This window comes from Dasypus novemcinctus, chromosome 12 (genome assembly GCF_030445035.2).
Source record: "Dasypus novemcinctus isolate mDasNov1 chromosome 12, mDasNov1.1.hap2, whole genome shotgun sequence".
In the NCBI taxonomy this organism is placed as follows: Eukaryota; Metazoa; Chordata; class Mammalia; order Cingulata; family Dasypodidae; genus Dasypus; species Dasypus novemcinctus.
The window spans coordinates 85,446,934-85,473,566 of record NC_080684.1 but is presented as its reverse complement, the minus strand read 5'-3'; the positions used below and the strand labels follow the sequence as shown (position 1 = coordinate 85,473,566).

General features: G+C 39.2%; 1 protein-coding gene across 2 annotated transcripts in view; it reads right to left on the bottom strand.

Moving 5' to 3' along the window:
- Positions 1-1,397: 1,397 nt before the first annotated feature.
- The window catches only part of UTP20 (UTP20 small subunit processome component), a 106,409-nt gene continuing 81,173 nt past the window's right edge, over positions 1,398-26,633 (bottom strand). For both annotated transcript variants that reach the window (XM_058308608.2, XM_071219026.1), the window contains 23 exons: positions 26,348-26,430; positions 25,884-26,161; positions 24,765-24,904; positions 24,404-24,560; positions 20,407-20,505; positions 19,502-19,669; positions 17,753-17,919; positions 16,916-17,057; positions 15,663-15,779; positions 13,878-14,048; positions 13,490-13,621; positions 13,007-13,117; positions 11,381-11,460; positions 10,879-10,948; positions 10,564-10,746; positions 9,666-9,797; positions 9,021-9,153; positions 7,080-7,267; positions 6,324-6,395; positions 4,007-4,309; positions 3,600-3,726; positions 2,052-2,197; positions 1,398-1,772 (listed from right to left, as the gene is read on the bottom strand). In XM_058308608.2, coding sequence (XP_058164591.1) covers positions 1,617-1,772; positions 2,052-2,197; positions 3,600-3,726; positions 4,007-4,309; positions 6,324-6,395; positions 7,080-7,267; positions 9,021-9,153; positions 9,666-9,797; positions 10,564-10,746; positions 10,879-10,948; positions 11,381-11,460; positions 13,007-13,117; positions 13,490-13,621; positions 13,878-14,048; positions 15,663-15,779; positions 16,916-17,057; positions 17,753-17,919; positions 19,502-19,669; positions 20,407-20,505; positions 24,404-24,560; positions 24,765-24,904; positions 25,884-26,161; positions 26,348-26,430 — 3,355 coding nt within the window. In that variant the 3' untranslated portion in view covers positions 1,398-1,616. The remainder of the gene's footprint in view (positions 1,773-2,051; positions 2,198-3,599; positions 3,727-4,006; positions 4,310-6,323; positions 6,396-7,079; positions 7,268-9,020; positions 9,154-9,665; positions 9,798-10,563; positions 10,747-10,878; positions 10,949-11,380; positions 11,461-13,006; positions 13,118-13,489; positions 13,622-13,877; positions 14,049-15,662; positions 15,780-16,915; positions 17,058-17,752; positions 17,920-19,501; positions 19,670-20,406; positions 20,506-24,403; positions 24,561-24,764; positions 24,905-25,883; positions 26,162-26,347; positions 26,431-26,633) is intronic.

The window sequence follows — 26,633 nt, the reverse complement described above, 5'->3', positions numbered from 1 at the left end:
ATCCTAGCTGCTACCTCTCCAGATCCACCACTGGAGCTTACATGGGCTGCTCCCAGCCACTGACTGGGCACAGCAGAGGTGGAAAGCAGGCCCACTCCTATGAGAAACCAGAAATGGGCTCTTCAATTGGGTGACTGGCTTGTAGACTACTCATTGGCCTGGCCAAATCTTTTTTTGCCTGGGCAGCCACAGTAGCATTTGGGGGTCTCAAGTAGTGGCTGCTACTGACTAACCAGTACCTAAGTACATTAATATGTAAGAATTGGTTATCAGCTAAAGACTAGTTCCAGGCAAATGCCTTGTCATGTTTAAGGGTCATTTATGTTTCTTGTATGCAATATCTATTTCTTTTGCCAATTTTTCCTACTGGATTATTTTTGTTGATTCACAGTCCATTATATATAACCTCGGTACTAATCGTTTATCAGTATATGGTAAATGCCATAACCCAATTTGTGTAGAAGTTCTTAATTTTAATGTAGTAGAATCTGTCACATTTCCTTTATAGATAGCAATTTTGTGCCTTCTTTTTGATATCTGACAGGGTCAGTTCCCCAACTTGTTTTCCTTTTTAAGTGTCATGGTTATTCTTGGCTTATTATTCTCTGTACCAATTTTAGAATTAGCTTATTATGTTAATATCAATAACTCTTGGGATTTTGCTCAGATTTGTGTTTAACCACTAGGATCAATTTGGGAAGAACATATATTTTATGATACCAAATCTTCCTATCCATGAACATGACTATATTTTTTCATTTGTGCGGATCCCCCTTAATGTCTTTTGATAAAGTTTTAAAATTTCCCCCCAGAGAAGTATTAGACATCTTTTATTAGGCTGATTCCTAACCACTTTTACATTTTTTCTTGCTATAAAGCTTATCATTTTAAAAAAAGATCCCCCCCCCCCCACCCTGCTGTTTTTGTTGTCTGTCTATTCACTGTGTGATCTTCTGTATCTATTTCTCTTTTTTGTCTTCTCATCTTTTTCTTCTAGGATTCAGAGGGATTCAATCTTGGAAACCTCTGATATGGAGAGGTTCCCTGTCAATTTTGCCACCTCTCTGTTGTGCTTCACCTTGACTCTCCCCTTTGTCTCTCTTGTGTCATCATCTTGCTGTGTGACTGACTTGCACAGGCACTGGCTTGCCATGTGGGCACTCACATGGGCATTCAGCTCACCGCATGGGCACTGGTTCACCATGCAGGGCACACTTTCTCTTCTTCTTTTTCACCAGGAGGTCCCAGGGATGGAACCTGGGTCCTCTCATATGGTAGGTGGAGGCCTTATCACTTGAACCACATCTGATTCCCTGAATCATTTTCTAAAGTTATATTTAGAGCTCTTTATTGCTAGTGTCAGGTGCTTTTTAGACAATGAAGATATATTAGCAGTATGAAATGTTTTAAGCAGGTTTAATATTTAAAAATTATGAGCATCATGATTATATTAAACAATATTACACAATCTATGCCAAAGTTTAACTTAAATATATATAACCAATAAAAACCTAATGTGATTTAAGACGAGTGGAATATACCAGAAAGTTTGTGCTTTGGGGCAAGTTGAGTCATTGGGTGTGTATCACTGCTTGAGTCATAGTTCAGGGAGCACTTTATTCCACCATTGCTAAATCTTTCAGACTGTGGCCTTTCTGTCTCTTGGCCTTATAGCCTGGACGGAGGAACTCTATTTTTCTCTTCTTTGCTTCACTTTTATTTTTGTGTTTCTTCAGCTTTTTCTTGGCAGCAATATCAGGATTAGTTACAAACTTTGAAAAAGAACAGAAATTTTATATTACTTTTAAAGTAATGGTAAACCAATAAAAATCACATGCAGAAATGTACCATTTTGTAATCATTTTTTCGCACCATGAATGTAATACATGCCCATTAAAGAAAATCTAGAGTCTGGGAAAAAACCCCACCTATAAAGTCCCCAGCTCTCCAGCACAATCGATCTCTTTTCACTGTGTGTGTAACATACACACACAGTTAAAAATACTTATTAAGCCTAGTGAACACGGCACATTTTCAAACAGCAAACTTACCTCCAAAGCTTTCCTCTTTTTCCGGAGAGCCCTTTTCTCATTAGCTTGTTTCTGCACAGAGGCAAAGGCTAATGAGAAGCTCTCGAGCCCAACCAGCTTTTTGAGTAATTCTATGATTTCCTGGGATAGATTCTTCAGCAAAGGGTCTAATCATACACAGAGAATAATGATCAGAGACAGTCACGTAAGAAAGGACACACTTAACAACAAAACCAACAATATACAAAATTTAAACTCCTGCAACCTCATCGCTTTTATCTCTTCTACATTAAACACTGATCTAAAACTGGCCTCTTTCTGAGATGGAAGGAATGAGCAGAGGTTCTGGACACAGCATTCCCAGGCTCCATTTCATCAAGGATACAACAAGAGACAAAGGCTGGGAGACCCACTTCCCAGCAGAATTCTATCTCTGAAGACAGGAGAGTAACTTGAGAACTGATAAAATGTTTTGGGTTACCTTTTTAACCTGCTCAGTTCTGTGCAGAGTTTCTCCAACTCCTCCCTAATCCACAGGCAGGCTTAGCTCTGCCTATGATAACCTCTGTTTGGATCAATGACTCCACACCAGTACTAGAGCGCAAGTTTCTTAAGGGAAGGAGCTGTGCCTTTTCCATTGGGAACCCCCAGCACTTAACTCAGTGCCTGGCAAATAATAGGTGCTCAATAAATGCAGGCTGAATAATACTAAAGCAGACTGGAGTCAGGCTCTGTCAACAGCCTGATCCCTCTTGACCTTTGCTTTTTCCTCTCTACCCCCTTACAATATGAATATACTGACTCAACTTTCCCTCCAAGTTGTATGACTAAAACAGCTCCTGCTTTGACATTTACTTCATTTGTTTTATTTTTTAAAATTAATTTATTTTTCCCCATGCCTTCATTGTTTGCATTTGCTGTGTCTGTTCACTGTGTGCTCATCATCATTTTAGGAGGCATTGGGAACTAAACCTAGGACCTCCCATGTGGTAGACGGGAGCTCAATTACTTGAGCCCCATCCACTTCCCTGTTTTATTTTTGAATTGTTTTAACATAACACCATCCACTTTAAGTCCTCTCTTTCCAAACCCTACCTCCTTCTTTTTCTATTAAATTCAACAGAGGTGATTAGGATTTATAGTGGCTATGAACCAAAATGTACTGGGCCAAGGAAAAAGAAGAAAAATAGGAAAAATTAATATAATATTAAAAACTATTTCAAGCAAAAATAATTCTGCACGTATTTTGCAGTAGTAAGTATAATACTTCAGAGAAGACTGTTCATAGCACTTTGAGATTAAAAAAACCATCAAATTATAGTTTTCTTTGAATATTTATTATATACTTAAGAGTAAGACATCTTTTAGGACAGAAATATTCACTCTAGACATGAAAAAGGATAGATGAGAGAACACATACAATAAAATTGTGTTTGCTATTAATTATCTTGAAGCCTCGTAAGTTTCTAAAAGCAAACTTTCTGGCAGGTATTGAGGAGAAAAAAGAAAGAAGCATTCTGATATGTCATGACTCCTAACGTGAAAATATACAGAAGAGAGGTGGGTTACCTTGCTCGGAATAGGTGCTGTTCAGTTCTCGAAACAAAGGAGCTATGATCACTGGGAGATATGGCTTTACCTTGTCTGTTCCAAGATCCATAGCTATGGCTCCAAGAAATTTAAGGATGCATGTTCTCTGGAAGAACAGAGAGTTTTTCATTTGAAATGTTTCTTACACTTGCAGTTACACAACTACTCAGTTAATTTTAGAAAAACTGGTCCAGTGCATATTGGGACAGATGTTTTTGCTGCAGTTTTGATTAAAAATGTAACATTTTTAGAGGCAGTTTTCTTGAGAGGATCATGAGTGCCACTAAAATACTTTTCTAAAGTGCTTCTTAACCTTAGTTTATGAAAATCTACTTTTTAAGCTACTCTTAATGACTACTTTTGGTCATATGGCACATGGATTGTACCTTTAATGGGTTTCGAGGTGAATAAGAAGCTTCCAGTTTTGCTATCCGGGACAACTTTTGGATCAACCACAGCAGGGTAACTGGCTTGTGGGGCTCTTCCTTTGCCTTTGCCTCTTCATCCTTGTCTTGGTCAGACTCCACCTTTTCATCTGCATGGGCCTCATGTTCTAGTTCCTCTTTGGCCACACCATCTCCTAAAGCTTCTTCTTCTTCCATATCTTCTTCTGTCTCATCTTGCTTATCCGCAGAATCAGGTACCAGTAAATACAAGACTTTGGCTACAAACAACAAATTCTTAATAACCTTCAAAGAAAAGGAGGAAAAGGTGGAATTGGATCTTGAAATATACATGGCTTGGTAAAGGATAAGCTAAAATAGCTAAATTGTAAACTTTTCTACAATGAGAAAATAAAAAACAAACAATTGGCACTGCATTGTTAAATTGATGATAGCCCAATTTCTGGATAATTCTCAAGTTCTTCCTTATAGTGCATCTAAACCCTTTTCTAGGTAACGTTATCCATTTGGTCTAGTCCTACTTTTTAAGGTTACACAGAGTAAAGAATTTTATTCCTGGCCATCTGTTTACATTTTTAAATGAGCTTTAATTCTCCCTCCATTAAATTATTCTTTTTTTTGAGTTACTAGGGCAGGTATTGAACTCGGGACCTTGTATGTGGGAAGCCAGAGGTCAAGCAGAGCTCACTGGTTCCCCCAAGTTGGTTTTTCATTTGTTTGTTGTTTGTTTTGTTTCTAGGAGGAACTGGGGATTGAATTCGGGACCTCCTATGTAGGAAGCAGGCAATCAACTGCTTGAGCCACATCCACTCCCCTCCATTAAATTCTTTCAACCATTCCTCATCAACATAACAAGACTTTCATTTATTGAGCAGTGACTAGTTGCTTGATACAGAGCATCCCAAATCAACCTTAAAATATCTCTGTCAGGTACTATTGTCAGGAGAGAATACCAAGGCTCAGAGATATAAAGCAAATTATCCAAAGACAAAGTGAGTAGTCAGTCAGGATCCAAAGGTCTTGAGAATTCAAGCCCAGCTCCTTAAAACTGAGCTCCTTCCTTCTCAAATCCCACTGATTCAGTCTGTCTGAAGAGCCTGCAGACTGAATGCAGTGTTATAACAATGCACACTTTTACGGAATCTCTGACACCTCTCAAGTCTATGAGGTTGGTATTTCACACCCACTAGGAAGGAAGAAATCAAATAGGTTTGGGGTTCCTCCACTGTCCTGGCTGCTCAGCTAGACATGCTGCGGTCTGTCAAGTATTCAGAACCCCACACATTGCCCTGAAGCTGGCCTGGCCAGCAAGGATTAGTGCCAAGATTATCTCTAAGAGCAGAACGGCCTTATATCGTCTCTCTTAGAGTTGATACTGTGTGAGACCTGATCCACTGTCCAGTCTGTTGGGATTTCTTTGGCCCCACTTTGCCAACCATTGTAATCACTATCCATTCCTTTCTTGACTCTGCCAGATCATGAAGCATGTTATATCTTCATTTTAGAAAGTGGTAGAACTATCAGTATTTCTGGCGTGTCATTTGAGATCACTCTTTAGAACCTGTTGCATAATCTACACTGCTCTATCTTGTCCACAATGAGTCATGAGAGATGTGATCAAGTGCCTTGCTCATCTCCAAATCCCATATCTATAGTGGTTTATGGACCAGCTCAACACTATTAAAGGCAGAAAAAATAAAAAGGAGCAGTAGACCAGTTATTCAAAAGTAATTCATATTTACTCCATATTTATAAGTACCTTTTCTATATTTGTGTTTTATTTATAGTTATATTTTATAATATGAAAATATATAAAACTTTTCAGTGATGGAACGATTCTTCCTGTTAAGGACAGACAATTCTCAGATCATGCTGTAATATTAACATTACTTTCTGTTTTCTCTTTAACTTCCAAGGGTAAGAGAGGAAATAAATATAGTTTAATAGCAAAATAATCATTCAGTCAAGCAACCACTCATGCTCTTCAAAACTTCAGTCACAATGTGGTGTTGATATATTCAGGCTGAAGGGTTAAAGGTTAACAGCTACCTCCACTGCATCATCTTTACTGGGAATTTTAAAAGGCGCCAAGAGGAACCCCACCATGGACCCCAAAGTTGATTAGGTATAGGTGTATAACTGAAAGTGCACTTGACTGTATCTTTATAGTTCATCAAATTCCAAGCATTAAAATAGGCTGAAGAACTCCCAAAACAAAGACCAAATGTGAGACTTTCCCTACATTGTTGGTAGAATAAGAGTTTCCCTTCTCTTACGATGGTAGGATTACAATTCTTACCTGTTCTCCTAGAGACTGATCCAAGAATTTGGAATGCAATTGGTGGCAAGAGGCTAGAGAGATACTTCTCATCTACAAAAAAACAAAACAAAATATGGACACTAGCAGATACAACATAGGACATTTCCCTTTGGTTTTTAAAACTCCAAATAACCATAATACCCTCTGAGGTACTAGATTTTGCTTTGAATAACCACTTCTGTAGACTGTAGAGGGAAGGTTCAAAAACTGTAACTATCTCCTTCTCCCTGCCCCAAAGCATTTCACCCCACAGAAATGGGATATTTTCAAGTTTGGGGAGATATAGGTAATAATCCCTTAGATTATCTGTAGAGCACTTTGTAGTATTCCAAATTTTTCTCCTTCCTCTTTTCTTCCCTTCCATCCTTCCGTCATTCCGTATTTATGGAGTCCCCACAATGAGTCAGGCCTTGTGCCAAACCCTAGGAAAGCAGAGACGCATTTAACGTGGTCCCTACCTAACATTTTCATGAATGTGATATCATTTAGTCTTATATACTATAAATCTTATTTCCCAATGCTGATAAGGAACTTAATACTTGCAGAGGAAGAGTAACGTGTTAAACCTTTAGGACGACCCCTTTCCAATTACTAAAACGCTTGTTGATTCACATGTTCAACAGTTTGCCAGGTGGAAGAGTTTCTGCCAAGGGCCAACCCCAAGAAAGTTTGTGATTCAGAATGAATACCTCACAAAGGTCATGAGGGAAGGAAAAGGTTTTAGAGAAACTTTACCTTTTGGTCCAGGTCATTTGTTAGAAACCTGACTGCTACTGGTTGCGAGAGTCTCTTTTTGGTCTTTTGGGCAGTCCATTTTCTAACAAGCTCCTCTGGTTGGCAAGATGCAAAGAGCAATCCAAAAATTTGGGCGGCGGTGAGCCACACCCAGTTGTGTGGATGTCTCAGGTGAGCGTGCACATGGCCTAGGAAAACAAGGGCATTTTCAGACTTCTCCCAGCTCTCCTGATTCTTTGTTGGTAAATTTGACTATTTTTGGCATTTATTAAAGACCTATTACATGCTTGGAGTTAGGAATACAAACATAAACAAAACAGCCCTGCTTTTTTTCCTTTTTTTAAAGATTTATTTCTCTACCCGCCCCCACCGTTGTCTGCTCTCTGTGTCCATTCGCTGTGTGTTCTTCTATGTCCGCTTGCATTCTCAACTGCACCCAGAATCTGTGTCTCTTCTGTTGCGTAATCTTGCTACGTCAGCTCTCCCTGTGTGCGGCGCCACTCCTAGGCAGGCTGTGCTTTTTTTGCACCAGGCGGCTCTTCTTGCAGGGTGCACTCCTTGTGCGTGGAGTTCCCCTACACTGGGGACACCCCTGCGTGGCAGGGCACTCCTTGTGCATGGCAGCACTGCATGTGGGCTAGCTCGCCACATGGGCCAGGAGGCCTTGGGTTTGAACCCTGGGCCTCCCATATGATAGGCAGACACTCTTATCAGTTAAGCCAAATTGCCTCCCCAGCCCTGCTTTAAGAAGCTACAGGGAGCGAGGGGAGTGGTGGGGTGAAGGAACTCTAGACACAACTTGAAAGCCAACCCCTAGCAGGGCAGATGACCCAGAAGGGGTATGAGTAAGCCTAATCATAGATTTAATTCCATAAGAACTAGTTTTAGTTTCAGATTCAACCGTTAATAAGGTAGCACTAACGGTTACATTTTCTAAATTAAGTGATGTAAATATGTATAAGGATGCACATTTGTTACTAACAACTACTAAAAGTGGTGGCTCCAAGTAGCTGACTGGAAAGCCATCATTTATTTGCCAGGTGCAGTGCTAAGTGTGTTACATCTACACCTCACAACAATTCTGAGGTGGAGAGGCCATTTCCATTTTACAGATGAGGAAACCAACATTCACGGAGATTGAGTGACTTGACAAGTTATAACAGGCAGAGCCAGAACTGGGTCCCAAAGCGATCTGTCCTCAAAGCTTACTCTTAAGCATTAGGCTACACTACTACTCTCGATATATCAAACTCGGAAAGCAGAGTGGAAAAGCTTATAACAGGTGGTGGGGAACAAGACTAAAATTCTGGATTAACCATGTTATATCTGAGTTTTAGTTTATGCTGTTACATTTTAAGAACATGGTTTTACTTTTTACCTGTATGACACTTGGTAATAATCTAACCAAATTTCAGCAAAGCCATACCAGAATAGGTCATAGTAACAATTATATTACTTCTTACATAATTGAGAGTTCTGGCTCTAAAAGTGGGTAGGTACTTCAAGCATTCATTCTAGTATCTATTTTCCACTGACTAATGAAAATCGAGTATGTTATGCAGCTGCTGTGAAAGAGAGTTTGGTGGTTCCTCAGAAAGTTAAGTACAGAATTACCATATGACCCAGTAATTCCAGAACTAGGTATATACCCTAAAGAACTGAAAGCAGGGGTTCAAAGAAATATTTGCACACTGATGTTTACAGCAGCATTATTCACAACTGCCAAAAGATGGAAGCAACCCAAGTGCCCATCAACCATTGAATGGATAAAGAAAATGATACACACAATGGAATATTATTCAGCCTTAAAGAGGAATGAAGTCCTGACACATGAAACAACACGAAGTGTTCATAGTCTAATTTCCCACACCTAAGTCTATTTTCAGTAATTTTATCACAACTGTGCTTGTGATTAGATTTAAATAAAAAGGAAATACTTACTCCAGATTTTACTCAAAATCTCAGAGGGTTTGGTAAACTGAATAATATTACATTCCTTGATGAGTTTACTTATCAGTGTAAGAAAACTAAACAGAAGGCGATCTGCAGCTTTTTCTTCAGTCTCTTCCATTATCTAAAAACGATACGTATGTAAAACAATTAAGACAACACTCTGAAACTATGTGGTAGACATTTTTACTCTAGCATGTAGATCCACACTAGGGTTTCTCCACCTTGGCACTATGGACACTCTGGGCCAGATAATTCTTTGTTGGGGGCTGTCTGTGCACTGCAGGATGTGGAGCAGCTTCCCTGGCCTTGGCCTACTAGATGCCAGTAGCACCGCCCCCTCCCCCCTCATTCCTCATTTGTAACAACCAAAAAATGCCTGCAGACATTGCCAAATGTCTCCTGGGGAAGGCGGGGGGAATTGCCCCCAGTTGAGAACCACAGGTTTTCCTACACTATGAAAGTTAACGTACTTTAACCCTATTTTTGAAAGAAGTTCCAGCTGCACTGAATTCTTGCTTTAACTAATAAAGATAATTTTGAACTACCAAAATATTTAATCTATTAGCTATATCATCTCAAATAAAACTGTGAAAGTTTTATTCCCTAGCAAATTGAAAATCTTGAAAATCTTACATCTTGGAAATTTTCAGGATCAATTTCCTTTTCAATGACAGGAAGGACATTTCCAAGTCTCCTCTGAAAAGAAACTCCTTCACTTTCCACAAACAAGCCACAGATCAGGGCAGCCAGTTGTCTATTCAAGCTCTACCAAAAGGAAACACCACAAGGCAATTAATACAACCTGGGAGGTTGTTAACAAATTTGAAAAATGAAGGTGGGCATTACTCTATCTCAACATGCAGAGACAATAAAAATATTTCTTTAGGATAGCAGAAACCAATAAAATATGGAGCTTTAGTGGCAGACAAAAAATGTGGAGAAATCTTCATACTCAAGAATAATGTAAAAAAAAAAAACAATAAAAAACATGAAGGATAATGGCCTTCATTATCCACTGAGCACTTTAGTATTATTTTTTCTAATTAAAAAAAAATTAAAAAGAGAAGTTTCATTTACTCCCTCAATTATGTGGGCATGCAACAAGTCAAACATTAATATAGGAAATGGTTATTTATATTCCTTAAAGATCAGCCAGAGATGATGGTGGCAGAGTAAGCAAGTGGATACTATGATTGATAAAAATTACATTCAAGGAATTAAAAAAGTTAAGACTGGAAACAAATGTGTTCATCAATAAGGGGCTGATTAGGTAAATTATAATACATCCATGTAGTGCAGTACTCGGCAAACAATGGGAATATGGCTGATTTTTATATTTTCACTATAGCTTCTTATAGTTTCTAGAATTTCACTGTAAGAATATACTAATTGCAAAATCAGATAAAAATGATAAATATATTTCTATTTTGGGTAAAAGTTAATTCAACAATGTATGAGATGAACTCTTCTTTGAAGTAGCAATGCCAAAAGCTAAGAGTTGTCATTAAATATGACTAAAATCAACCCTAACCTTTTTCGCTCCAAACCAGGTGATGACCATATCAAACAGCCAATCTTTATTCTCAAGGTTGATTTTACTGAGCAAGGATTTGATTGTCATGGATGCCATCTTTTTGCACATGGCAGAGTCATCATTCACCATCATTAGGCAAAGAGGAATAAAGAACATTCCACAGTTCTCGTGGAGCAGTCCCTGAAATGAAAGAGGCATTTATGAGCACACTCAGAAGTGGATTCTCACAGATTCGCTAACAAGGAAGGACAAGGGGGTTTCAGGACGCATGGGGAAACACAGCTGAAGAGTTGTTTTTGTGACTCACAGTACCTGAGGGAATGTGTCAAAGAGATAGGCTATCATTTCCAAGGTAGACTCTCTCCCAGTCTCATGTTCATAACTAGGGCAAGAACATTAGGGGGATTTGTTAGTATCTTTTGAATTTACCAATAATTACAAAAAATTTAAAATCTTGTATTAAGGTGTTAATCTATTTCTAAAATGAAAAGCACCCCAGTTTCCAATTTTAATCCTTGTATATAGTCACCAACTATTATGCAGTTATAAATGTAAATTTTGTTAGTTTTTAACATTCTCCTAAGTGGATGCTATTGACAATCAATCATTTAAAAGTTTGTAAGACTAGACTGAAACTTAGAACTGCCATATAAACCCAAGCATACAGTTTGATAATCAAGGCAGTAATTTCTATAACAGCATCGCCAGAGGATGTGCCATTATTCAGGCTTTGTCCTTTTCAAGACAGCATGCCATATTAAAAGGAAAGAAGAAAGGACCATTTGTCCTTGTGTAGTTTGCAGCTTAAGCTTACTTCAGTTGCGCGATCATGAATTCCAAGTTTGGTCTCAGTTTGTCACCAAGGGGATAGTCCAGAACATATTTCAGAAAAACCTAGGAACAAAAGTTACACGTATGATTATCTGGATCTCATTTCTTCAGGATTCCCTTTCCTGTGACACCTTCTGTGACACACTGGTCAAGGTTACCAAACCTATTAAATGCCTATTAAATGAACAATCGTGCCGTCTCTTCTCCTTATCCATGTCCTGCCCCACTCCTGGACAGGCGGTGTGGTGTGGGAGACTGAGTATGGACTCTGGTCCAACTCCATGTCTTCCCCTGAATAACGGTAATAATAATGATGATAATGGTGATAATATTAATACCGGTAATTACAATTATTAATGCATTTACGAAATATCTTCTATGTGACAAGCACAGTGTTAAAAGTTTCTTGGTTAATTCTCGTCACTCCATTAAGAAGTAGGCATTATTCTTGGAAGAGGATGAAGTTGCTACAGAGAGGTAAGTAACTTATTCAAATGACAATGTTAGAGTTCCATGCCTAGTCTATCTGTGCCCAAAGGCTGTGCTTTCAAACCACTGTTCTATTCAGCCTCTAACTTTAGTCATAAACTGTGAGAAAAAGGCACATCATTAAATATTTTTCCACCTCCTGGTTGATAGGTGTTCATAAGATAAGGGTACAAGTGCATAAACACAAATCTGATGACATCACTCTTCTGCTTAATGATTTCAAAAGCTTTGTGCTATTCTTAGAAAAATCCCTAAATCTCTAACAAGACCACAAGGTCCCGCTTAACCTGGCTCCCCTTCCCTACCTCACCCACCTTCATTTAGCTCCTTGAACAAGCTAAGCTCCTAACCCATCCCAAGGCTTGCTTACTTCAGGCATTCACTGTTCCCCTTACCTGGAAGTCTAAATCTTAGTCTTCCTTCAGATTTTGACTTAAATGTCAATCCTGAGGAAAGTCTTTCCTGACTAGGTGCTCCCACTGCATGTTTGCCAATTCTAAGATACACACTTTTTTACATTTTAACACACCTGAAATTGGCATGTATCTTATACTTGATGGTGTCTTAAACTGGTGTCACAGTTTTCTCTGTCTTTGAGGTACATATAATAATGGTGTGTCTTACAACTGATGAAAGATGACAGTACTTTTTCCTCATGGCACTTATGATGACTGTAATTCAATAACTATTTGTGGAGTTGGTGTTTTATGCTTGTCCCTGTAGGACAGGGATCATAAATAAATTTTGATGACTGCTCTTCCAGCATCACCTGGTATACACTGACAAGCTAAGCAGTTGATGATAGACCAATGGACGTAAACCTCTGCTGCAGGTTATCAGGCTGGGGAAGAAAAATGCACTTCTTCACTCCTTCTGAAACATGCAACCTACGATGACGACATACAATTAATGCTCCTTGTTAGCCAAAAATCACCCATAAGACAAAGCAGAGACCCTTCTCACATTTGGTGTATAAATGGGTTCCTGTACCTCAGAATAAAGCAATAACCTGACATAAGCTAGTCTTCAGGATTCAGTCAATGTTGACATCTCTGCCTAAAAACAAAACCAATAAGGTGGGGCTCAACCTTTGCTATGGTAATCAGCTTTCTCTACAAACCTGTCTGCATTGGATTCTGACAGGTTCACTTTGTGCAGAAATTGCCAACTTGGATACTTTCCGCATGACATCATCTATTTCTGGGACCAAGAGCTTTCTTGATAAAATGGCCTAAAATACAGAAGGAAAAGACAGATTCGTTTCATGTGTTTTACTACAGATGGACACAAGTAGACTGGATGTTCAAGTGGTATTCAAACATCATTATTACTGTATCATCAAAAAAAACCCAAACAACGTCCGATATGATAAATGCAGAGTAGCTGATTTATGCAGAATTCCCAAGAAATGCTGAAATAGAGCTCCCATTCAACATTTTAATAAGTAGATACATTAGCTTCCAATTAACCCACCATAACCCAAACAACCTTTAAAATAAGTTATTTTCAGAGTTGATATCTAGTCGACTATGTTGCACATTATTCTAAATCTCTGATGTGAAGGTCATAAGTGGTAAAAGCCAACATTTTGGTGACTGCATACCTTCAGAAGACCAAATGCAGTTGCTTGTCTTGAGGTATCATAAATGTCCTCCTCCGCATATGCCAGAAGGACTTGAAGCTGTTTTTCGGTTATCTGGTAAGATGTCACTTTCTTCACAAGTATGGTCACACACTGCAAGTTACAAGTGTAAGGTTAACTGCCAGCATGTCCAACAAATCAGGACCCACTGAAATGATAAGGACTTAATACAGCACCAGTTCTGGTTTTCACACAGGATACCAATACCCTGGCCTTAGCAAATTAATCTGGAACAATTTTTGACCAAGACCACAAAGAACAATGGGGATGACTAAATTTGATGTTGGTCAAAATCCAGGTCCCGGCTTGAAATCCTGATTCCAGCTTTCTAAAAGAGAAAACACCTCACCTTGAAACAATTTACTGCCAGGTGGAAGTTCTGGCCCCTGGCAGCCCCGAGTTTTGCATAGTCCTTCAGCAAAAGAAAAAGGTGTCTTGTCAGCTGCTCTGCTCTTGTTTCTATGGAAGGCAGGGGGAACCTCAAGACCCAGATCAGGCATTGTAAAGCACCTGTGATCACCTGGAGAAGGAAAAAAAATCAATTTATGAACCAAGAGGGCTGACTAAATAAAATGCTCTGCCCAGTTCACTTTGTAAGATCTGTGCCTAGTTTAAGATGATAAGGGAAGCAGATGCGGCTCAAGTAATTGAGCTCTTGCCTAGGACATAGGAGATCCTGGGTTCAGCTCCCAGTGCCTCCTGGAGAAGATGAGCAAGAGAGTGAGCTGGCACAACAGGCTGGAGCAGCGAGCTGATGCAACAAGGAGACACAAAAGAGAAAGCACAACGAAAGATACAACAAAGTAGGGAGCAGGGGTGGCTCAAGTGATTGATAGCCTCTCTTGCACATTGGAGATGTGTTCCTGCTGCCTCCTAAAAGAGTATGAGCAGACACAGAGAGAACACAGCAAACGGGCACAGAAAGCAGGTAGTGAACACAAACAACGAAGGGTGGGGGGAATAAATAAAATAAAATAAAGTTAAAGAAAAAAAAAAAAGATAAAGAAGTTTTTTATCCCCTGCAGAAGAACTCACTGTTTATCCACAGCAAGGGAAGATATATCACAAGAAAAGAAGAAAAGGCGCTCATTTACCATATTCTTAAACTACATGGATAAATGATTGGATGGGTTTGTTGAGTTGAATTCTTTTTGGAAAGTGCATCATAAATGACTTCTATTTTCTAGAACACTTCTTTATAATTATACTCATTCTCATGAAGTTTGAATTACGTATACCAAGCATTCTACTGGTATGAGCAATACAAAGACACCATCCCTGCATGCAGAAGTCCACAACCAGCTCAGAAATTAAGCATGGGGTCAATTAATTATAATTTAATACGTGAAGTGCTATGCAAAGGGCATGAAAAAAAGAAATGGCGACTCTGTGATGACACAGAACATCACCATATCTCTAGGCAAACCAAGATCATCAGGTAGTGCACCTAGTTAAGCTCAACCTAAAACAGTCCCTCCTCAGTGGCTGGGACATCCTCACTGGGATGGACTGGATGAAGAAAAAGTGCTTGGGCTCTGGAGTCAGAAAGACCTGGGCTCAGTTTCCAGCCTTGCAGCTTACTATGTCCTACCTATTACTATATTACTCTGAGATGTTACTTCGCTGCTCGGCACCTTCATCTGTAAAACAGGCACTGTGACGAAGGGGCACTAAGGGTTCATATCCTAGAAGGCAGCAGCTCTGTGACCTGGAGCAAGCCACCGAGGCTAAGCCCTGGCTTTCACATGTGTAAAATAGAAACATTAATAATACAAGTCTCTTGGGTTGCTGTGAGGAGTAGAGACAATGTCTTTAAGGTCACAGCACTGAGCCGCAGCAGTGATGACAACGCTGAAAAGTTGATGATTACTTAGGGATGCCATTTACCGTAATGGTGAGGATTGAATGAAAGAATTAATGCACATGGAAGGGCTGTCCAAACAGATGGGCTTATTAAGCTGAGGAAGCAATTTAATGCAGGGAATAGTGGTGGTTCATGCTGTCAGAAAGCCCTCTAAAAATTCAATCATCATGTGAAGTTATATAAGCCTAGAAATAAAATCTAGGTATTTTGCACAACAGTGCTCTTGTGGAGAAAATAATGGGCCAACACAGAGGGTAAACCAATGCTCACCTTCACATCCATGGAACCCAGGCAGTCTATGAGGAGGGACACAAAAGGGTCCAACATCTCCAAAACATTTTCACTTGAAGACTTGATCTTGGAATTCTTCAGACTCAGGTGTAGCAGCTAAGGAGAGAGTTTAGGAAGATATTTCACATTAGTTGCCTGTAAGACCAAATGAGTTGGGAAAATGTGAAATGATTTTTAAGAGACAATTATGAAATGTCAAGATGTTTCTATTTGGAAAGACTAAATTTTTTTTTTAATGGTACCGGGGATGGGGATTGAACCTGGGGCTTTGTATGTGGGAAGCTGGTGCTCAACCACTGAGCCATATCAGCTCCCCTGAGTTGGTTTTTTTGTTTGTTTGCCTGTTGTTTGTTTTTGTTTTTAGGAGGCACCAGGGACCGAACCCAGGACCTTCCATGTGGGAAGCAGGCACTCAACCACTTGAGTCATATCTGCTCCCCTGGAAAGACTAAATTTTTAAAGAAATGGGAAACAGGCTGGGAGACTCTCAGTAAGTCAAGGTGGGAGCTCACTGTACAGCTGAGATGCTAAGTTTATTTACCAAATGGTTACTCAATGTCTACTATGGCTCCAGGCACTTGGGATCCAGCACTTGGGATGTAGCAACAACCAAGACAGACATGGTCCCTGCCCTATTGGATCTTAGCCAGAAATCATTAACTCGTGACAAATGCCAGAAAAAAGAAATGCAGGGTGCCCTGAGGGGTCTGTGGGAACTCAGCAGAGGCAAGAGCAGGTGGAAAGGTCTTGGGTTTGGAAAAGGTGTGATGGCTCGTATCTGCAGACTCTTATGCAATTGAAAGGAAGCCAGTGGGGCTGCGATGCATGATGGAGAGGCCCAACATGAGGCTAAGAGCTCGCAGCCCAAATGGAAGACTGGGCTGTCTCCTAGGAAAACAGAAGCCAACGAAAGACATGATCAGATGTGTGTTCTTTAAAGCTCATCATCTGTGAAAAAAATTGAAAGTAGTTCAGAGGTGCTCATCTGCAAAGCAACAGTGAATCCATAATAAATATCAGGTCTGAACCAGTCATTCTGGGACAGATATTATCATCCACGTAGGTACCAGATGAGATAAACAGTAAATGGGCCAATGCACATTTGAAAAAATGTTTCGTAATTTATTTAAGAAAAGGCATTCCCAATGGAAGTGAGCAGTACTGGAAATTCAGGAGAGGATTAAAAAGGACTTACTGAGGGCAGCAAGTCTCACTTTAAGCTCAATTCTTACCTGAAGCCCAGACTCAATAAATATGTGCATGTTGGTTTTCCTGCTCACAACAGCTTTCTGCCCGCCTCGAGCTGGAGTTGGGGGGAGCAGAAGACAGCTCTGGGGTGGTAGACGTGGATCTGGTGCAGGGGCAGCTGGGCTTCTGTCAGTCACAGGAAGGAAAAGGAGGGGAAGAGACCCTGTTTGCGGCATTCCCAGGACGTGCCGAGCCCACTGGGGTGATGAGGGCCCCGCACTAGTTCCTGTGCCGTTTGTACCTGCTTTTTCCCCACCCCATTTATTAGGCTGATGATCAGGGTTATTAGGACAATCCCCAGAAGCAGAGATGGGATGATGAACACACACTTAAGATGAGCAGCCAGGGGACACTCCCTTGGTTTGATTTCTGAACACAAATGCCAAGGAGTCTCTTTTTAGTACATAATAGCAAAATCCAAAGGAAGTTTATAAATATGTAAAGGATTTTTAAATATGTCTAAATCTAAAACTCTGAGCAGAACAAGAGGTATATATTTAAAACCTATCCTAACTTTGATTCAATAAATATTTAAAACGTGGTATCATAGAAAATCGTATCACAGAGAAATGTCCAAACAACTGACTGCTAACACAGCTATCTCATTCTTCAGAAAAATACACTCATGTTGAGATAAAATCACTTGGGAAGACCTCAGCTCAAACACAATATTATAAAGTAGTACCATCTTAAAACTCCAATGAAAATAATTTTTTTAACTAAATCAAATTATTACATTAACCCACTGAAGAGTGGATAACAGCTGAATGGCCTATCAGAAGCAAGACCCTGAGGCAAGCCGACCCCCACCCCCAACTTACTTTTCTTTTTCTGTTAACAGAGGAAGATTTTCACTGACCAAACCATAACTGAGCAATAGAATGGATTCCGTTGTCATTTCTTGATTTACAATTAATCCTGCTATGATTCGGCGTAAGGTTTCATGAACTTTCCGGGCCAGTTTTAAACTTGTGGTATTTTGTAATATCTAAAGGCAAACACAAATGTCATGCTGAGGTAACACAGAACTGCATTTGGATTTGTGGTAATGGGAGTTTTCTTTTATGTAACTGCTCTGTAATATACGATGATTTCTTCTCATTAAAAAGAAGTACTTTCTCATATAATTTCAAGCATATATTATAAAACAGTAAAAGTTATGCATAAATTCAACCCCAGAGATAACCACTGTCAGTAGTTCATCAGCCTCCTGATTCCTTGCACTCCGAGTGCTCCCTGAGTGCATCCCAGGAGACCATGTGCTCAGAGACTTCTAAGAAGTCGACCCTGCAAGTACTTTAAAGGGGTGAACTACAGGCCAGCATGCACACTCAAAACCAAGCACACATGTAATCTCTGCTCTAAGATGCTAGTGAGGTGCCACAATGGCCAAGCCTGGGTGTTTGGTATTAGTTAGTGGGTCAAATCAAAGGAACTTGTTGGGAAACCAGGATATTCGACCCCAGCAAAACACTCAACCCTTCATAGCCATTATCTTGCATAGGACATAGTATTAATAACTTTCATTACCTTGGAGGAACTTTTACATATAGTATATATGTAAAAACATGTGCTCTGCTGATGTCATCAATTTCTCTTTTGCATTTTTTCCATCGTTAAAACTCAGATCAGGCTCAGATAAGGCTAAAATGCATTCTAGCAGCAATTATGGAGTTAATCTAGTGCTAAAACATTTGGGAATACAGTAATTCATGTCATTATTCATTTTTTTCCTCTAGTTTTAGTACACAAAGCTATAATAAGGTGGATCAGTAATATTTATTGAATTTTCACCCCTGTAATAGGCACAGAGAACAATACAAAGGTGGGTAAATTACAGTGCCTGCCCTGTAGGTCTGGGATTCTTAACCAGGGGTCCATGAGCTTGAACTGAAATTCAGAAAAACATTATCCTTATGGGGACGTGTTGGTGCGGGTTTGGTATATTTATTAAAGAATACACGGCATAGTGTGGACTTAGTAAGGGGTTCTGTGGTTTTCACCTGACTGCAAAGGGGTCCATGGAACAAAAAAGGTTAAGAACCCCTGCTCTAGGTAGAAGGCAGAATCAAAGAGTGGAAAGAATGAGAGCTTTAGATCAGAAAGACATGGAACTAAATTCTTAACCATGTACTATTTTTCTGGGTCTGAATTTTCTTATATGGAAAATGGAAATACTATCAACCTCATAGTGGCTGTGTACATTAGAAGAGATAATGAACACATTGTCCATTTAATGAGTTCTCTTCCTCTTGGCAATCTGGGAGTGGTAGTGTGACTCCAAAGGCTATGTTCTTAGCTGCTGACTTGACTCGGCTGGGAAATTCAGCTGCACTTCAGTTTTGTTGCCTTTCCTTTTGCATTCCATGGCTTACACCAGGGACCATGACCGCTGGTTTAGGTCAACCAACTCAAAGCTGCCATCTAGTGGTCATACAGTAACTGGAACTCTTAGCCCTCAAGGAACTCCTGGGATCAAATGCACGGTTAAGGTCTGTCGGGCAAGGCTCTTTTCAGGAATGCATGATACTGTAAACTTTGGGAACTTCTGTATCGCATCACATCCTTACCTCTTTTAATGGAAGGATGAGTTTTGTAACCTGATCTTTTCCTATAAACTTTCCCAGGATTTCATAGGAATCATAACTCTTGCTTCTTCGTGCCTCCATGATTTTGGAGAGGATCTGCTTTACTTCTTTCTCTTCAGCAATGGCACCAAATAATTCATGGTTAAAAATCTTGGAAAGAAAAAGGCCACATGGCAATTATGTACACTCACCAAAATATGTCAACATCAGCAGTCTTTGATAAAGGCATTGGTATGTTCAAATCAAAGGAAAGCTAGTTAGACTAGTTGGAAATTAAGATGGTAGGAGTTTCTACATATTTTACTTGTTTTCAATTAAGTTTAGGGACCAACAGGTGAAGAAAAATCTGCATAAATTTACATATATATTTATATTTCTTATACAGACAGGCGTTTCTTTTTTTAAGGAGGTACCAGGAATTGACACTGTACATGGGAAGCAGGTGCTCAACCTCTCAGTCTCGAGCTACATCTACTCCCAGGCACTTCTTTTTTGAAAGTACCAAAAGGTAGCTTAACTTTCCTATATAGAATTCCTCATGATACTTGTTCTGGGGAACATACTTTTATATAAACCCCAGACCACATCTCCAATTACATCTTTAAAAGAGATTCTTTGAAGCGGCCAAAAGTTGTTGCTCATTTCAAAAGCCCTTGGTACACAATGCCAACATTCCCTCAAGAAATGTCATACCAACTTATTATCTGCTAGTAACTACTTTTTTCACTTGAGTCTTCACTTTTTAAACCTCTGCTAATTTAAGAGATAAAACAGTACATTATTTTATTTTCACATCATAGGATATTATTTCTTAATATGTGAACTCATTTTTTGTATCCTTTGTGTGCATATTAAAAAAACCTGGAAGTCCTTTCACTAAATCTTACCTCAATCATTATGTCTAAGCAAGAGTCCAAATCTCCAACATGGAGCTTGTTGGTGAGGCCTTGTAGCAACATGTAAACAGTGAACGTTAGCACATGGACCTAGAATGAAATGCATGTGAAAATATTAAAGGTTAAGAACAACGTGCTAGAAAACTATAGGAAGATCAGAGAAAAGAAGTATGGCAAAGATATCACTCACAGCTTATCTATCTGTTATTATTTCAGGGAGACATTTTGGCCAATGACATATACTTGTATTATCATCTAAAATCCTTTAACAAAATGATCACTTTGTACAAAAGATGCCCAGGAACACCTTACCAAGCTTAGGATCCATTATTGTAATTGAATCAGGCTAGTGATTTGTAAAGAAAAGCACAAGTTGAACTTTATAAACCAATCTGTGAATTAAATAGCTTGGCAATGAGGAATGTAAACACACGGCTGGTACATAAAGTGTTATGAAGGAAAGAAACACATTTACTGAGCGCTTACCATGGATAGGTACTGCTTAACACAGTTTGCGTATACTAAATCATTTAATCCTCACCTACGCTATCTATGGTGTAGGTGCTATGTTACCAGCATTTTGCCTAGTAGGAAGCAGAGGTACTGAGCGGACAAGTAAGGTGCCCCAAATTGCATGCATAGGAAGTGGTAGAGTCAGTATTTAAAATCAGAAAGCCTGGTGCCAGGGTCCCAGGTTTCCACCTCTATGTTATGCTACCTCTCAAGCTTTCTGCATTCTTTATACTGCTTTCGCTGATATAAAATTATCGCAGGAAATATCAGCTAATGATCATGGGCTAAGACAACACAGTTGTCAATAAATAGATTGGATTTTAAAGACATAGCTTCATATGCCTATCTTTAATTTTTTAAAGGTACTTTTATCTATTTAAAATGTTTCTGGGAAGCAGACTTGGCCCAATGGATAGGGTGTCCGCCTACCATGGGAGGTCCACAGTTCAAACGTCGGACCTCCTTGACCCATGTGCAGCTGGCCCATGTGCAGTGCTGATGTGCACAAGGAGTGCCATGCCACGCAGGGGTGTCCTCCGCATAGAGAAGTCCCACACACAAGGAGTGCACCCTGTAAGGAGAGCTGCCCAGAGTGAAAAGAAAGTGCAGCCTGCCCAAGAATGGCACCGCACACATGGAGAGCTGACACAAGATGATGCAACAAAAAGAAACACAGATTCCCGGTGCTGCTGGTAAGGATAGAAGTGGTCACAGAAGAACACACAGCAAATGAACACAGAGAGCAGACAACTGGGGGTGGGGGGGGGGAGAGGAAGGGGAGAGAAACAAATAAAAAATAAATCTCAAAAAAAAATAAATAAAATAAAATGCTTTCTGTGGAGCTTTATATAATTTAAAAAAATATACATATATTTTTGGAGGATGAAGAGGGAAAACTTGAGAGTACAATTTTGTTATGTCTACATTGTTAATATACTAAAACCCAAACTAGTTGTTCTTTCATTCCTATTTCAACTATTTTAACAAATAAAGGGATGGACTTTAAACACAGATGGTTAAAGGACAAAAGGCTAATAATTGAAGTACTGTACTGCAGGTGGCCCATAAATATGTGTGGAATGAATCCTCAGGGACAGAGATGTATTGCCATCATCCTTGTGTGCCCAGTGCCCAGCACAGTACCTGACACAAAGTAGCTGTGAAATAAATTCAAGTGGTTGAAAAAAACAAAAGGTAAGATGGAGAAAGCCTACTTACTATTCCCTGTCTCTCCCACTAAATGCAACTAAAAAACCTGGCCAGGAAGCATGGAACAGCCATAGGGGAAGAACACCAGAATCAAAGCACCATCAAATGGTTAGTGAGTTTACCATTTTCTCCTCTGGTATCCTCCAGCCAACATGGAATGGCACCAGGACATACACAGAGAAAGCTCTAGAAGACCCCTCCTCCTTCTGGCCAGAAGAGCAGGAGAGGGGATTTATAATGTTCCAAGAGAGTGAAGAAATTCCTTGTTTTTTTCCCCCCCTCCTTCTTTTTCCTCACCCATGCCCCAAGAAACCCAGTGGTAGTGCTTGCAGTAGCCTAGTAATGGGGGTTGGGAGGAACCAAAACTGAGGGAAGGAAAACTTCCTCTCTGATTCATGGGATTACAGTTACAGTTCTCAGAGGGCAAGCCAACTCTAGCTGCTTTTTTCTTTCTCTGTTTTCCCACTGGTTGGTCCCAGACATGAACTTAGTTGCAGGAGTGCATGGAAAAGTAGAAGAAATAAAGCTCCAGCTTTCTAGTAGCAGGACTGGAAGAAATGGTTAACTAGACAGTGTCAGCAAAGAAATGGAAGATATAAAGAAGAATCAAATGAAATTGTTAAAACTGAAAAACACAAAAACTGAAATATGAAACTCACTGGAAGGGCTCAAAAACAGAATGGAGTTGAAAGAAGAAGCCAATGAACCCAAAGACAGAGCAGTACAAACTATTCAACCTAAATAATGAAGAGGGGAAAAAAAGATTTGGAAAAAACGTAAACAGAGCCTTAGGGATTCATGGGACAAAAAAAAAAAAAAGATCTAACATCGATTTCATTGATTCACAGGAGGAGAGGAAAATGAGTGCGGTATAAAAAAAGTATATGAAAATTATGGCTGAAAACTTCTCACATTTGGTGAAAGACATACAAAAGTCTACACTCAGTGACAATATTCTTCAGGAATAAGGTGAAATGAAAATATTTACAGATGAAGGAAAACTAAGAGCATCTGTTGCCAGCTTATCTGCTTTACAAAGATTATGAAAGGAAGTTCTTCAGATGGAACGGAAAAGTTACCACAAAGAAACATGGAACATCAAGAATGAAGAAAGAGGGAAACAGATGTGGCTCAAGCAGTTGTCTCCTGTTTACCATACAGGAGGTCCAGGGTTTGATGCCCAGGTGAAGTGAGCTGGCTTGTGCACTGAGCTGGCCCATGCAGAGTGCTGGCCCATGCACGAGTGCCACGCTACGTGGGAGTGCTGTCCCGTGTGGGAGTGCCAGCCAATGAGGAGAGCTGGTGCAGCAAGATGATGCAACAAGAGACACAGAGGAGAGACAAGAAGAAGACATAGCAGAACAGAGAGCTGAGGTGGCGCAAGAGAATTATTGCCTCTCTCCTACTCCAGAAGGTACTGGATTGGTTCCTGGAGCCGCCTAATGAGAATACAAGCACAGACAGTGAATGGACACAGAGAACAGACAACAGGGCAGAATAAATAAATAAATCTTGAAAAAAAAAAAAGAATGAAGGAAGAGGGGAGTGGATAACTCAAGTAGTTGAGTGCCTGCTTCCCATGTACGAGGTCCTGGGCTCAATCCCTGGTACCTCCTGAAAAAAAGAAGAGGAGGAAGAAGAAAGCTAAAATCAAAGACCTAACTCAACACCTGAAGAAAAAAAGAGAGAATATGCAAATAAATAAAATAAGGAATGAAAGGGGGTACATTATGACTGATCCCACAGAAATTAAGAGGATCCTAAGAGGATATTATGAGAGACTGATGTCAACAAATTAGACAAAGGAAGAACAACAGAAATGGTAAAGATCTGGGTATGAAAGACTACTGTTCTCTTGAGTTCTTTTGCTATTCCACCTGGAAAGCTTGTATTATTTTTATGACTTATAATAGTATCTTTTCAATTCTTAAATATGCACACTTTATTGTTCACATTTGTGGCAATACACTCAATAAACATTTATTAACAACTCAGAGAACACAAACCATGGTATCAAGTGATTTGAAAGAAACAGACAAGTCAAGTAACCCAGGCCTATTAGGATCTTTTAAAAAATCAAACATAGGGGCTTTTGAAAAAACATATTCCTTTAATATTGATTAGGAACTTCTGAATGTCTTGCCTGCTGTCTCAGAGGATCAGCCTTACTGAAGACAGGCCCAGAGCACCATGACTTATCATGTACACACTGCAAATATCTGAACTACAGTTTAACTTGAATATAAAAGCACACCATGTAATTTACCTGATATCCACGGACAAGGGTAGTCTGTAATTCCTTTAAAATATATTGCAGGTAATGCACACCCAGATCCTCTATTATTTTTGCAAGAGTGCTGCGTGCAATGTCTCTGACTTCCTGTGCTCTGTTCTTGAGAAGGGCGCATACTTTCAGCAAAATACTAGAAAATAAGAAATTGAAAAACGATGAATCAAATATGAATCTAAATACATTTTAATCTCTTGTAACCCAAATTTCTCAGAATTCTAAACCAAAGCAAAGAGTGATGGTATTTCTCTTTCCTACAAAAGAGATTCAAAAGTCAATAGAAGAAAGAACAATTCTTGAGTTTCACTGAACTTCTCTAAATTGTCACACCACACACCTTGGCAGATTAGCTTCCAGAACTTCTTGTGGCAGGGACTGCATTAGCTTAACCATGGCAAAAGCTAAAGGAACTCGAATGACTTCTTCATCATTAACAACCTTTGACTTTATAAGCTTATGTTCTTCTTCCCTTTTAGTCTGCAAGAAAAGTTTAGATTAAACCAAAGTGAAAGGAAATGGATCTTGAACCTCTTAACACTTAACAGATAAGCTTGTTTTATATATTTTAAGCCCATTTCTAAGTTTAGTGGTTTTAAAAACAAACTAATATCAGATATTTGAGAATAACCCTCTAAAAATTATAAAAAGAATATTTTACTTTTAAAAGGAGCAACCAAAAAAAAAAAAATAAAGTCAGTTTTCACTGGTTTGGGTAAGAATGCTGTTATATTAAAAAAAAAAAAAAAACCACCTGAAATTTGCATCGATTTGTGACTGCAGTACCTCCAAAAAGATTTATTTACAAATATACAAAATGACCAAGTTAATATTTTATACCCAGGGTTGTCAAACTTTTTCTGCAAAGGGCCAGGTGATAACAATTTTCAGTTTTCTGAACTTTAAGGACCATGAGGCAATTATTCAATTCTGCCCATGTAACACAAAAGCAGTCTAGACAGTATATAAACAAACAGGTATGGCTGTTTTGTAATAAAATTTTATTTACAAAAACAAACTGCAGGCTACTTTCAGTTCCTGGGCCATAGTTTCCCAACCTATGTCTTACATGGAGAAGAAGACTGACTTCTTGAGAATGTGTGGTTAAATGTTATCTCTGTTAACTGGGGAAAGATGAATTTTAAAGAGTAGAGAAGTGGTCAAGTAGAAAAGGGAAAGATAATCTAATTTTTAATGATCTTGTTTTGGAAACTAAGTAATCATATTATCTACTGTAGAGACAGAAAACCATATATCCACCATACCAAAATCATAACAAAGAAGCTACAGCAAGAGATGAGCCCAAGGTTGACAAAGTAGTGGGAAGGGAGGTGTGATGTGAAATAAGATGAAATCCAAAAGCTTAAGCTAATCCATTAGAGCTAAGAGCTTCAGTATGATAAGGGTTCCACCAACACTGAGTTCACATACTCGACAGGGCCCGAAACAGAAAGATTACCGTAGATGCAAGGCACTTATGTAGCCTGGGTAGGATATCTCCAGTTATGGTTCCTTGGATATTTTTTATTGTTCTCTCCAGTTCTTCTTTATTCTGAGGAAGGGAAGAGACGGACTTTGTGGTACACTCAGATTCCTGAGTTGGTGTCTCTTTAGAATCAGTTGCATCAGGACTTCCCTTCTCCTTTCCTTCACCCATGAGCTCTAATTCCATAGATTCATGCTCTGGTAACTCAATCACTTCTATTGTGTCTATGTTTAGTAAACAGCAGAAGTCACCTTAAATCAAATAAGAAAACGAAATAGTTGTGGTAAGATGTCCTTTCTGTCAACATTCTGTCAGAACACATTTAATCACCAACTATGGGCAGGTGATTAGTGCTGTACATGCAATTTTTAATTCATGTTCGCAAATTACCCAAGATAAGGATGGAAATCTAGTGTAAGAAATTTTTAAAAACTTACTTTCTTCATTCTGAAATTTTCTCATTTGCTCTTCGAGAGTTTTGTGGTCAAAGTGGAATGCTTCTAATACTGTTACTAGCAAACTTTAAAAAAAAAGAAAAAAGGCACACAGAAATGTTCACTGGATTATTCATGTTAATACTATCTCACTATTAAAAGGACAGAGTATCATTCCAAGAGGCAATTTAAAGACATAAACATTAAAATTATTTTTTGACTTTAACAAGCATTAGCATAACCTCATTAGTAACATGTAAAAGCAAATTGAGATTATAAAAGAATTCAG